This window comes from Helicoverpa zea, chromosome 31 (assembly GCF_022581195.2).
Source record: "Helicoverpa zea isolate HzStark_Cry1AcR chromosome 31, ilHelZeax1.1, whole genome shotgun sequence".
NCBI lineage: Eukaryota > Metazoa > Arthropoda > Insecta > Lepidoptera > Noctuidae > Helicoverpa > Helicoverpa zea.
In genome coordinates, this window is record NC_061482.1 from 778,465 (window position 1) to 793,112 (window position 14,648).

The 14,648-nt window shown below is 36.3% G+C and overlaps 1 protein-coding gene across 2 annotated transcripts in view; it reads right to left on the bottom strand.

The window, feature by feature from the left end:
- The window catches only part of LOC124644895 (GRB10-interacting GYF protein 2), a 32,924-nt gene extending 27,328 nt beyond the window's left edge, over positions 1–5,596 (bottom strand). For both annotated transcript variants that reach the window (XM_047184559.1, XM_047184558.1), the window contains exons 1-7: positions 5,514–5,596; positions 1,318–1,658; positions 1,100–1,235; positions 870–1,018; positions 521–685; positions 203–297; positions 17–119 (exon numbers count right to left, since the gene is read on the bottom strand). In XM_047184559.1, coding sequence (XP_047040515.1) covers positions 17–119; positions 203–297; positions 521–685; positions 870–1,018; positions 1,100–1,235; positions 1,318–1,598 — 929 coding nt within the window. In that variant the 5' untranslated portion in view covers positions 1,599–1,658; positions 5,514–5,596. The remainder of the gene's footprint in view (positions 1–16; positions 120–202; positions 298–520; positions 686–869; positions 1,019–1,099; positions 1,236–1,317; positions 1,659–5,513) is intronic.
- Positions 5,597–14,648: the final 9,052 nt, after the last annotated feature.

Below are 14,648 nucleotides of genomic sequence, written 5' to 3' on the forward strand. Positions count from 1 at the left end.
TAAGAATCGTTGTTACCACTCTGGCAAGTTCTCTTCGTTATTTTCTCCTCCAGACCAATTGCGTCTGTTGTTCCATGGCTGGGGTCTGTCGCTGGTTGTTCTCTCGCCCCAGTCACGTTCTGTAACATCGATATTAAAGGTTACTTGTTGCACATTCCGCAAATAACGATATAGAACAGTGTCAAACCAGCCCATTCCTCACCTTGACGAGATCTGCCTGGCTCTGGGGAGCGCCACTCTTCGCCTTCATCTCTGGTCTGCGGCTGTCGCCAGTTCGTATTAGTACCCTGCCGCTTGCTACAACAATTAGAATTACTTATTATTATAATGTCCACGTTTGAAATTAAATTATAGAAGGTATCATATTTAACAAATGTCTTAGTCAAAAAAAGTCAAAAAACAAAATATCATTTAAATGTATTTTTTTTAATGTAAATGCTTTTCCAAAATTGGAAAAAAATGGGCCAAGATACTTGATAAGAGTAACACCAACGTAAAACAAACACTGAAAGTTAAATACCTTCTGAACATTTTTGAGGCCCAGTCTGTCTGCTGGTCACCACTGTTTCTGTTATTGTTGTTGTTGCTATTATTAGTCCAGGGACGCGACGGAGCATTTTCATCATCTGCTCCTCCGCTATATGGCATTCTTACGCCACTAGCATACCACATGGCTAACTGGCCCCTAAAATTATTAATTTTACATAATTATTTGGGAACTCTGGTTCTTTATGGTACATAATTGCATCGTGCTGTAGTGTAAAAATTAGTTTGCAATCCAGCTTGAGCCAACATGAACATTAGTTTGTGTTAGATGAAGCTTCGCCAGGCACTTTCCGAGTAGTAGTGCTGTAAGTCGTGGTACGTACCTTCCCATGCCGGACGGCTGTCGTATATAAGAACCGCGGAGCCTGCCGCGTCCGTCACTGGCGGTGCCACGCCCTGACCCCCGGCCAACAACAAATCTGTCGCCTGATGCCATCCCTCCTATAGGAGGCGCGCTTCGTAAGTTATCCCTCTGTAACACCAATAAAATCATATAGTACCTACATCATGTAATAAATAAAACTACATTGAATAGAGGAAAGTGTTTTCTTACTACATCATCATCGAAAGTGTTATTTAACGCCACTGGTTGTTTTCCTCGTGGCTGATACAAGGTATCAATAAATTTTAATTCTGCTGGTGCTTCGGTATCCCTATCGTACAAGGCGAGCATCTCTTCCCGGCCATACCTGTTAATTGTACATAGAACAAATTACTATAAGTACTCAGAGTGAAATCAGATAAGACTGAATATTGTATAAGGAAACATACCTAAGTTTAGCTAACAGTATCTTTGATGGCGTATTGTTTGTCGGCGCTGCTGAACTGTTTGTTGCGGCCCCCCCGGCAGCCCCGGAGGAGCCGGGTAAGGCGGCCGGGGTTCCCGGGCACGAGCTTGGTTGTCGCCCCGGGTTCTGACCCGGGCTCGCGCTGGCGTTCTGACTCGGGCTCGAGTTAGCGCTCTGACTGTTTGACCTCGCCGCGCTACGCTCTCGTGACATGTTGCGCAGCCACTCGGGGCCGAACTTTATAGGATCGTTACGATCACCCATTACACTAGTTGTTCAAGATTATATATTTAGACAATTTAAGTAACCTGCAGGCAGGAACAGCTGTAACAAATAATTGTTTATTTTAGTTTAAAATCTATTAGGACTTAAAAATGTATAGGGTAGATATTAAACAATGTCAAAATAGAAAAAGTATTCAATTCTCTAGTAAAACAAAATAAAGAGTATATGGACCTGTGAACTGCATTGAAACTAAGAATGTTTACCAGGAGTTATGTGTAAGCAGACTATTTTATAAACATTGGTTTGACAAACAACGCATAAAGTTCAAGGATACTCGCACAATGACAATACTTGCAAATGCGTTTAAAGATAATACTTGTACAGAATTCGCAGGGAACAAAACGATATGCTATAAAAAAAGAAAATATGGATAATTGAAATACCAAATTCTCAGTCAGACGTCCATAGAAATAAATAATTTGAATAATGCGATTGATTTCGCCTCGTCACTCGCGTCCCGTGGGAGGAAATTATCTGGGGAGTAGTTCCCCTTAACATTGTTTATCATCCGGAATTTCGCGTTCATAACATTTAAAAATAATTAAGATTTTAAAATAATTTTGTTCTTAAATCAAAGATTTTATTAATCTACCTCCACAAAACCAGTAAATCAAACAATACATAAATGTATCAAACAGAAAGACCAGCCCGCAATAAATAGAAAAAACTCACAATTCAGCCATTGTCAGTGTTTCCGGAAATAATTTAATTCATTTTTATTGTGAAGGATTAAGGTTTAAAACTATGAAATTCATTTTGGTCACTGAACTAAACTGCAGATATTCTAATGTTTTTCTATTTGCATTAATGTCACAACTGCTAATACTGTTTGTTTGCTATTTAACTTGCATCTAAGGGGCTTGCTTCCATAAGTAAATGTGATACAATTTTGTTGTGTGTCATTCTATACTTGTGGGTATCTTCATAAAATCTTGTCTGAATTAATATTGCTATTTTACAATTACAACAGTATTTATTACACAGAAACATCGTTTTTTATTAACTAAACACATTCTGGATTAATATCGGGATTTTAAAGAGTTAATAAATCATAATACTTGCAGTACATTCAGATCACTGAGGCACAAAAACATGCTAATGCTACCTACCCCCCATAAGACACTACACTCTAACAGCCCCTATGTGATATGCATCAAAATATATCATAAATTACCCAACAAAATAAAGGACGAAAATAGTGACACAAAGTTTATGAACATCCTAAAACAAATATTAATAAAATAAGCATACTATTCAATTAATGAGTATATTGTCGATTAAGAAATAACCTAAGTTTAATAAAAAAGTTACATGTAAATAAAAATAACTATGAAACGAATTTTAAATACTAAACTAAAATATACGTAATATTGCACTAAAAATAAATACTTTCATAATATACTACTTCTATCTTACATTAAACGCCTCCCTCTCTTCTAACTATTTTGCTGTGCCCATCAGGGTCCATAATTGTGACTATTATTTTAATTTTCCACTTTATGTACATTATGGAATGCAATAAATGATATGATATGATACTATGAGTACTTGTGGCCTGTGACAACAGAGGTTACAGTATAAAAATACTGCGGATAACTCAAACTACAAAACAATACATGAAACCATTCAATGTTATAATTAATGAAGATAATAGATGAAGCATATGTTCAAACCTTTAAATACTAAATTAACAACTAAGAAATAAAGTTTTAGGATGCACAGCATTATTTACTATATTCAAAACAAGCCTTTGCCAGTAAGTCCCATAGGAACTATTACTTTGCATCCGGATAAAAGTAGTATATAGCCTTTCTCAATAAATGGAATACCTAACACTAACATCTGTCAAGGTAGACCAGCAGTGTCTTAAAGAAATTCTTTAGGATATCAGTTAAAAGTTCTATCTTTGTCCATATAAAGTTCAATGTAGAAAATAACTTTTCAGACACAACCATTCCTATTTGTGGACCAACAGTAATTGTGATCTTAAATATTTTTAACACATGTCTATTATAAATTATAGTTCGGCCATTCAGAGAATGCGTTCCTGACACGTCGCGATTGAACTGACGACGTAACTTTGCAATGGCGTTGCAGTTACGATAAAAATATTTTTGCTGGTTGTTTACCGTTTTAACAATTGAGGAGCATTAAAACAACATTATTATATCAATAATCAATGAATGTAGTTACGTCGTCAGTTCAATCGCGACGTGTCAGGAACGCATTCTCTGAATGGCCGAACTATAATATGAAACATTAAAATTGAAATAATTTTATACAAATTTCAATACTAATATAATATAGAAGTAAAGTTTCACTGTTGGAGACTATCCCCAAGTGATAAAGCTATATTTTTCCCAGGTATGGGAAGTATTTCCCCAGGGACATGAGAGAAACCATGATAAAATGATAGTCCTAGAAAAAAAAACCAAATATGTGCCAAAATAAAGTCACAATAAAGGTAATCCTTCTTTGTATATTCTACTTTTGAATCCTTATAATTACATTTGGTTAACATCTAAGCTTTGTCAAAGTACCTACCACTACTTTATTGTTATATTATATGTAAATATTCGCTTTTTTACAATTACATTGCAATTTGCAGAGCTAAATAGGAAGTCGCACTTTGCTCTTATTTTATGCAGATAAATAAAAACCGCCAGCTTTAAATTCTTGTTAGTATATTTATAAATACTGATACTAGATAACAAACAAGTTCGGTTAACTTCTAGTTGTGTATAGTATCGTCACAAATGTAAGTTATTTTTGTAAGTTTATATATTGGGATGACCTGCACTAGTAAAAATTATGAATTAGATAAAAAAAACGGAAATGTTCATGTGGTATTCAAATAGTTATGACCTTACTTGAGCACTGTTTTTGAAGACTGTGGTTTTGAGTCAAGCGGGACAAAGGAACGAACAGGTTTGTTTAACAATAAATGATGGTAATCTCTGTTTGCAGTGTCACACATGGAAGGCTTCCATAGTATTCCTTAAAGGATATCCTTCACCCCATTGACTTTTACATATTTATGTTCACCGAGTATGTACATGCACTCAATTCTACAGGAAAAAGTCTTTGTTTTGAAAATGTGCACTATTTACACTAATTTCAAATCCACATATTAAACACTGATAATATTATTTTGAAAATTGATAAGTTCTAACACAATACACTATATTTTTTTTAGCTTTTGTGTACTAGTGGGTAGGGTAATTTTTCCAACTTATTCATACTAGTTGGTAGGAATAGCATGCATTATCAAAGTGGGTTAAACTAATTATAAGTTGAAATACCTATTCTGGAAACATAAATAACTCACATTTACAGGTCACATTCTAAGAATATCAGCCTTGGATAATTAAAGAAATCTGTATTCCTCACTTCAAAACCACATTACATTATCAATAATGTAGAATAGTATTTACTAAGTATTCCGATAACTTTTAGGATTATTATTCACATTTACCATATATTTGATAGCACAAATCAATTCAAATCACTCAACTTTCATATTTACTTAACTGAAAACAGTGCATGAACAATAATAATGGTTTCGTACAGGTAGTTGTAGGTACCTACGTAGATTAGCCCAGCACCAATTGAAACCGCAAAAGAAACTTATTGCCGCCGCAACTTAATCCGAATCACACTATTAATACAAGAATCCATTTGTTACAAAAACACACGGAAATCCACGCGTATGAGACTGCAACGGATTGAAACGAAACACACAATCCAAGAGTCAAGGTGGCAGTAGGTAGACACAGAATTAACATACGTTTTCAATAAAAAGGATTTGTTGCGCGATTTATAACTTGTTTATTTTCAAAAGAAATGTCTGATCGAATCGGAATTGCATTAAGTACGGAATAAGAATATAATTACCTAAGTGCTGGAGTGATTCAATATCAGCAGACGCACGCACGACGCACGGGGACAGCAATATGGCGGCGGTGGTAAAGTAAAGTGAAGAAGTTTTTTACTTTTGTATGATGGTCAAAGAATGTTGCCAACTCAGAAAATGTCCTTACCTGTTTTGGCTGTGGGCTGTGCTCAGAAATCAAGAGGGTTCCATTTCAGTATATTGCATAAACATATAGCGTAAAATAAAAATAATATGATGAAATTAAATAGAAAATAAATTCTATTATGCAAATAAATCTCGGAGCACAAAAGTCCAGCGGACACAACTCACTCTATTTGCAACTTACTAATGAACTATTATAAGAATAATAGTCTTATTTTTTTCAATGCAGAATACAGTTTAGTAACAAAAGTAGCTTGTCTGTACGCCACGGAAAATGAGAGTTTTCGGTACTTTTTCTGTCACCGCCTAGCGCTTCGTAGGCGTTAGGTCCAAACAGCTGTCGTACACGTACTGAAGAATAATTATCGAAATTCTATTGTAATGAGGGTTTTTCTTTTAGTCTTTTTCCTTTTCCTAACTGATGCCTATATCATATTCGCCGAGCCGTGAGCCAAAATGTACACAAAGAACAACACTATTTCAAGATGGCGGGTATAACCCGACCGATGACAAAATTACACATTTTGATGTAAAAAGTTCGTAGTATCTGTGGTCTACAATCTAGTAGCGTTCCATGTTTGACAATCAAGTGTTTTAGGGTCTTTTACATGTAAACGAATTAATACTCATTTAATAAACATAGGTGTGGAGACGAAGTGGGGAGGCCTTTGCTCAGCAGTGGGACAGTTCAGGCTAAAATAATAATAATAAACATGAAGAAAATAAATAAGGGCATTTATTATATTTGATTTCAAATAATTCTGAAAGAGGATCGAAAAAAGAAATAGAAAGAAGAATAACTAACACGTGGAAACGATATTGGTTCCTTATAACATAATAATAATATAATTGTTTACGACGCTAGAGAAGTTAACACCTCTCATCCCAGCTGTTGCCATGGACGTGGAAGGCACCAGGGCGCCCCGGGTGTTGAGTGACCTCTCCCGGCCATCGTAGGCGTGGGTCTGTGGGCGGCGAGTTTCGGGTGCCTCATCGTCCTTCCGTCTCATAGAAGTCACGGACCCGTCTCGGCAGCGCGCGTTGTTCCACGCGCTCCACGAAGAGATTCAGCAAACTCCATTGGGTTTAAGTCACTAACAGTCTGATTAGGGCATGCAATACCGGTTAACCGGTTTCGTTTTTACCGGTAAATCGCCCATTTTTGCGAGTTTTAAATTACCGGTAAAAATAATATGAAACCGGTAATTTACCGGTTTTTACGTTTTTCTGATAAAATATAGCAATTGTTCATTTAACGTCAAATCTTTGTTATGTAGCTGAATATAATGTAATGTTGCATACATTACGTCTTACATTACGTATTGTAAGAGTGTTAAAGTTGCTGTTTTTTAGAAAAGTAAACTTGTGTGTCCTTAACTATCTCTAGGTTAGATACAAATCTTCTTCCTCATCTTAATTTATAAAATCTAAACAAATTGTATTCATTCGGTTATTCTGTTTTTTTTCCTCATAGCTGTCAGCTCATACTAGGTACAAAATTGTAGCTAATGCTTATTTTACCTACTCTATGACCTTACTGAGCAAGGGCTTTTACTTCACCACCATGCGGACAGCTCTGAGGACACGGTGGAGCACACAGTCCAGGTGTGCACAGCCTGGGAAGGGTACCGCCGTATTGTCGTCGAGGCAATAGGCAGCGGCGACCTTTCGCGTCCTTCCCTGGTTCAAGCCATGGTCCGGAGCTAGAGGGAATGGGAAGCCGTCGCCCCTTCTGCGAAGCAGTCATGCTCGAGAAGGAGATGGCGGAGCGACTGCGAGTAGCACCTCTCATCCCAGCCGCTGTAGTGGACCAGGAAGACACCACGGGCGCCAAGGGTCGAGAGACGACTCCCGGCCACCTAGGCGTCGGTCTGTGGGCGGTGAGTTCGGGTGGCTCATCGTTCCACCGTCTGCATAGACAACAGACCCGTGTCAGTGGCGCGCGTTGTTCCACGGGATCCTCAGGGAGATGTCAGCAAACCCAGTGGGGCCCAGCAGGGCCAAGGCCTGCCGGGGCCGCGGGATTGTTCGAAAGAATTACCTCTACCCTGTCCATAAAACACTTACTAAAAACATGGGTTTTAGACAGAAAGAGTCTTTCATTTGATGATTTACCATAAAAAAGGGCTTTCCCTTCAATGAAAAATATATTTTTTACGGTAATTCTTAGCGTTTATCCCGTCTTGTGACGGGGTCGGCTTTCCGTATCTTCCTTCTACCACTTCGCTCTATCCTCCTGAATAGACATCTTCCTCTTCGAGTTCGCAGATTTTCATGTCATTCATTACGACACACAACCACCACGGTTTCGGCCTGCCTTTGCGCCTTTGACCATATTTAATCACTATGGCTGTAACATATACAGGGATAATCGTCGGTTTTGTGTCACCATTTCATTAAAGTTGTCTCAAGAGGCTTCAGCGTGTTGGCTTCGGCCCCACGGCCCCACGTTAGCCTACCAAAAATCCGGGACTCTGTAGTTCCGAGGTCTGGGAGAGAATACAAAATATAATAATAATAAATCTTTATTTCAGACCAAGTTCGTCCATAGAATTCTTAACATAAGAAGAACACAATTACAAATCTTGTTAGTAAAACTGGTAGTAGACACAAAAATATATATAAAAAGCATATTCTTAGCGAAATAGGTAATGAAGAACAATAAATAAATAAATGTTCATCAAAACACTTGCTGTAATCCGTGTATACCACGTCTGCTTGGCATCGCTCTTCCATTCCACCAGTCCTCCGTACAAGAAAAAATAATAGCAAAAAAATCTCGTTTGTTGTATGGGAGCCCCCCAAAATATTGATTTTATTCTAGTTTTCAGAAAATTTCAACTCTCTAACTATCACGGTTCATGAGATACACCCTGGGGCCCGATTCTCCTAAGTTAATAATGTCAAAATCGAATAGAAATCGAATCGCAATATGATCGCAATAGCAGTTTTAACCATATCGGGCATTCTGCTACTAATAAAAGACCAATCGCATTCGATTGACATTTGATTGGTGTGCGATTGGTCTGCTATTTTGGTGATTTTGGTCCATACGGTAGTTTGCTGTACAATCATTTTGCAATCGTAAATCATTTGCAGACAAAATGATTCATTATTGAATGACAGAAAAGGATAAAAACGTTTATTTCAAAGAAAAAATAGCGGAATGCCACATACCCTTCAATCGTAATCGAGTCGGGATCGGATCTCAGTCGAATCGAGTCGAACGTGAATCGTATGACGCTTAAGTAAAATTAGGAGAATCGCGGCCCTGGTGACCTACGGTTGACGAACAGAGGAGCGAAAACAATAGGGGTCCCGTTTTACCCTTTGGGTCCCTACAGAGCCCAAAAAAGCACGCTGTTCGTTACCGAATTGGCGTTGCATAGCTGAATATACTTGCATGTTGTAGTGTACTGTATTATCACCGATACCTGTCGTCTCGTTGTCGCATAGACGCGGAGGGTGCGCACTATACTCCATGGTCAGTTGGCGGGAAACAGCGAGAGTGCGTGGCACGAGAGTAAGACGTTATGCAGGCAAGCAAACCTATATCCTAATTATCGGATGGTAATTACAGAGTTACAGATAGGGCGAACACTAGTTCGCTCATTAAAACTCATTAAAATTTAACGACGAGTGAAAATATTATATTGGCGGCGTGTCTGTAAGTAGCGAACATTATTCCTTTTGACTCAAATCAAAGAAATTTTGAATTGAAAAGTAAGTGCCGAAATCTACTGAACAAATTGACCGTCTGTCTAAAAAATGTGCAAGTTAAAGTAGGTATCTAGTAAGGATGCTGGTATAGTATCCAGTCACCGAGTCGGCTATAAAATTGTACGAGGCTTTAAAGAGTTGTCACACCGGTGCCTTTGTCTGACTTTACTTGAAAAGTTTAATTGAGTGTTTTTTGAAGGATATAAGTAAGTTGCGTACATGGTGACACTCACACATAATATTATTTGATTTATAACATGTTTGGACTTTTAAAGAGACTACGAGCCTTGAGTTTGTTTCGGCGTATCTTCTCAGGGATCAGTCAGTGAGGAAATGCCGACCTCAGTGTAAAAGTGATGTAATGTCAAACTTGCAAAATAAACGATTTCATTTCATTTCATTTCATTTGTACCTATAAGTAGGTAATTGTACATTTGTACTGTATATTCATCATGTAAGGGTTTTCAGAGAGCCTGTATCACGTTGTGTATGAAGTTCGTGTATTTTTCACCAATTGAAAATAGAACATTCATTTGTTTTAAGATTGATGCGAATCAGTAAACTCTTCAAAAGTCCGGGATAAAAACTATCGTATGATCTTTCTCAAGATCAACTCTATCGCTGTATAATCATCGGCAAGGATATTGAGTCCTGACCTTCACCAGCGCAGAAGTGATTTATTGGTTTATTGCCTTAGGTGTACAGTGCGCAAAGCGATCCCCACTCTCCCGCCGAGAGCTCATTATCCGTGCCAATAACTATAATACCAAATTTTATTAAAATTAGTTCAGCTGTTTAGACAGACGGTTACTTTCGCGTGTACTTATAATATTAGTAGGGATAATATTTCTAAACCACTCATGATGTAAAACAACATGTTACTTTAATCGTACAAAACATCGGACATCCAAACGATTTTAAACCGACCTCCCAAAAAGGCGGTTATCAATTAGAATCCTGAGCGATAGCCAGGGAATCAAAAGAGCGTGAGGTGAAAAAATCTTTGCACTCGAGTGCAACACGTACCTACTTACCTTTTAATATATGAGCTTATAGGGAATGGCGAACAACTTAAAGGAAGTAAACTTGAATTTATTTTAAACATAATACATAATATTATACAGCGTGTAACGTTAAATCATAGACGTAACGTAAATGTTTGGTTATTACGTCCATGCACTAAAAGCTTAAAACCTGAAACTGGTTTAAACCGAACATCTGAACAACTTTTTAAAATAGGTTCCATTTTTTCAAAAAATTCTCGTTACTGACCCTTTCTATTTATTATTAGGTCCATCTATTCCGTGCCGTAACTAACTCGCAGAACTTAAACCACTCAAAACCTTTAAAAAATATGTAGTTTTCGTCCCACCATCTCGGAAAGAGTACTTTGCTCTTCAATATCTGAGTGCAAAAGCTGTTTTTATCCTCTAGTCTAGTGCGAAAGTTATTTGAATTTAGAACATCGTGAAAAATACTCCATTAATTGTAACAATCTTGACAAGACTTTTTAAACAAATACATATCTATTTAACAAATAAACTACTGCTTAATTAAAATTAATTTCTTGATTTAAGTAATTAAGTAATTTTTATTATTGTTTTTAGATCGATTTTTAACCTCACATCATTTTTTAAACAGAGTTTTGTAAATAAACAAATTCAATTTTCATTTTTTTTATACGTTCAGTAGTTTCCTCGATGAGGCGTACAGGGGCTTTTAATATAAAATGGGTGTTTTGTGACGATGTTTAGTTACCTTAGCAAAAATCGCATAGGTAATATGTAACATATCAGTTATAAAAAAACTCCAAATAAGTTAGAATCGAAGCCTTGTTTTAACAAAGCAATGAAATGGGGTTGAACGTACCTACTGTTTGTTTACGTATGTATCTCGACTAGTCTCGTTCAGTACTCTGCAGCGTCCGCGCGTATTTCGCAAACCGTTGAAACACGCGGGCTTTCCAACCGATATTAAAAAAAATGTAAGGTATCAATAGTAGGTGAAGAAGAGTACGTGCAATATGTGAAAACTGCAGCTAAGCAGACAATGTGTTCTTCATAAAAATGCAGTGGCTATTACCAATGATGGATCGCACCTATAATATTTGTGACAAAGACACGCGTTGAATGAATGCAGAACAAAAGTTTAGAAGTCTCAATCTCTGAAGGAAGGCAACGCAGGAAAATAAAGACCAAGTTTTGGTTACAGCACCAAAATTAAGTTATTTGATTTTCAAGTGATTAACGTGAAGGAAGAATTTGCAACTCAGAGTATTGTGCAGAATCTGTTTTTTGGATTTTTGAAATAATGACAATGAAAAAAGACCATTGTTGGTAGTGACTGATCACTTATGTGTTCCATGTAGTGTAGCACCACAATTAATAAAGATGGATCAAAACCCCAGCTATAGCCAACCGGTCCAACCAATCCAACAAATGAATGAAAATCGGAATACCAACGTCGGAAACACGACGATGGAAACAGAAGATTCCGAATACAATACTGAAGCGCTGAAAGAAAAATTTCAGCATATTTCTTTGGCGGACTCGGTACCCGCAACTGCAAGTAACAATGATCAAGTTCTCTCAACTGCCAGCTGTCAACAGCAGAACTCGAACCCAACACCGATCATGGAAGACGTTGAAACTGACCCACCGGAACCTTTTGAAAATCCTTACAATATGACTTAGTCTTTGTGAATAATCTAAATGTAGAAAATAGATGAGTAGACTTCTTTAGATCTGTAACTTATATAGGTAAACTTGTTAAAAGTGTAGGTACGTATGTTTACTTAGTACTTATATCATTATTCTTTAAACTTCGTAGATAGGTACTGACTTATGGCTTTTTGTAAAAATATGTAGGTATTTAAACAATTTAACTTTCTTTAAGTAAGTAAAAAGCGTAGTTGAAGTTTAAACTAAGACTTACTTGTGACTGGTAAAATTAAACAATGTTTTGAAAGAAGAAAAACGGACATCTATTTTTTTGTTACGTAGGTAGTCTTATAAATAAAACACTTAACAAACAAAGGAGACTAACTTTGAAGAAAACTTTAGAAGTCGTTTAAAGTCTGCAGTACCTACATTATTTAAAATATTATTATGTATTAAAAATACTCGTGTTACATTGTATCTTAAAATATAATAGCCACTGTCCATAACAAAGATAATGTGCCACCTACGCAAATGCATCACTGCATATAGGAAGGTAGGTCCCTTTCCGTTGCTAGGATACCTAGCGGCTATTAATAGATCTGGACTTCCCCTCCACCCCCCACCCCAGACTCCTACATATTAATCAATAACTCATGACCTGCGCGTTTCAATCCAAAACCTAGACAAAGGATGCAAATAAATTAAATTCTAGATTTTTTGCCTCAACCTTTTTCTTCTTTTATGATAAACCGACTCTTTAGTATGAATATTTAGGTCATTGAAATATATCAAACAATAGATTTTCATTATACTACCTACTTATAGCTAACATTAGAAACGGACTGGCCACAGACAATGAAGAAATAATGAAATGCCAGATTAGAAGATTATGCGACACCAGCGACACTGTCACGTTGACGGCTAAGTTTTGTTGCCAGCCTAACAGAAATATTTTCCACTGATCTTCAAAAATATTTGTTATTTTTTTTTAAATTTCGGAAAATTATTATTTTAATATTATTTAATACTAATAGTAGTACTTACATGATCATCCCTGGGTTGTTAAGAGTGCACACACTTTCACACAAGTCGAGTTGTGTACTGAGAGAGTGACAAGTGACCTACGTCTGCTCCGATGCAGGACCAGATTGACACAGAACGACGGTACGCGAATCGACAGCGAGGGGAGGCTGCGGGGCGGGGAGCTATCTATTATTACGTTGCATGTATACCCTGTGCAATACAACTACAATATATATATATCATTTCGTAGAAACCGGTTAATAACTTTTATGCACGAGTAATTTTATAAAGCTTTGAATCTGAAAATTAAAAGTAAATAAAAAAAGGAACTGAGGATTATGTTAAAGGGATTTAATTAATAGTTTGTGTTATTAATACAAACTTAGTCGTCGAATATTTTTTTGCAAACTGGGAACCCAAGGGATGTTATATGTAATAGAAGTCTTCATTGTAGTTCGGTACTCTATTTGAATAGGCGCTTAAATCTTGATTGGACTTTTTAGCTAAAACTCAGTTTAAAAATAATTTTTACTTAAAATCTATGCGATTATTAAAAAAAACAATTACCTAAACAATTAAACCATTTTTTAAGCTGTAGTCTATTTGTTTAATTCTATTTGCATAAAAACAATAATAAAGACACTTGTGTCAATGTGTTATTCTTAAGTTAACTGCCTACTCCCATGAAGTATGTAGGTAGGTAATGTTGCTTAAAACTATAAAATTATGTTGCATGTTTCTGGGAATTAAATGTTTTCTGGACTTAAATATATTGTTGTCTATTTAAGTCATTACAAACATGCGCGATTTAGCGATTGCTTCATAAATGTATCAGTATGGTTTACATATTTCAGTAGGTAGTTTTATGATTGATTATCATAATTATTCAATCAGCACTGATTCCCGCCTGATGAGAATGTTACTAAGCTGCCAGTAAAACTCCTAAAATTCTCGTAGAATTTTTTAGGAAGGCAACCTTAACACGCGGTAATCTTGCGGTCAGAAATATTGACGCCCTGAAGTCGAGTTATTTAAAACAACAAATGCAGTTCTTATCACGCATAAGAATGTTTTTTATTGTTTTCATGGATTAATAATATGATACAAGTTTTATAAAATTGGGCTAAAATGTCTACAGATGAAAAATAACGCGAGTGTTGCCAGAAGGCTGCGGTTTTATGTTTAGCACATTATTGTATTTATTTGACGAGTAGAAAATATATGAAACAAACAGCTGACTTATCTACCCACAAGTACTTGGCTTAACGATTATAGTTATTTGCATCGGTTCGCAATGACATGATTTGACGTCAAATTGTATTGTATTTCGTTCCAAACGCAATGACTTTACTGAGAATTTATGTACATTCACTAAGTATAATGAATGAATATCTATTGCTTTATGTTAGAACCGGGACTCTGTATCAAATTGTAATTATATTTATAATGTATTAGCCTTGTGTTAGGGTACCTATCGCAATACGCAGGGGAATCTCATATTCTTATATTAGAAACGAAAAAGTTTGTAAGCATGTAGGATGGAATGGATACAATCAGAATAACATAATAACAAAGGATATTTTATTTTTT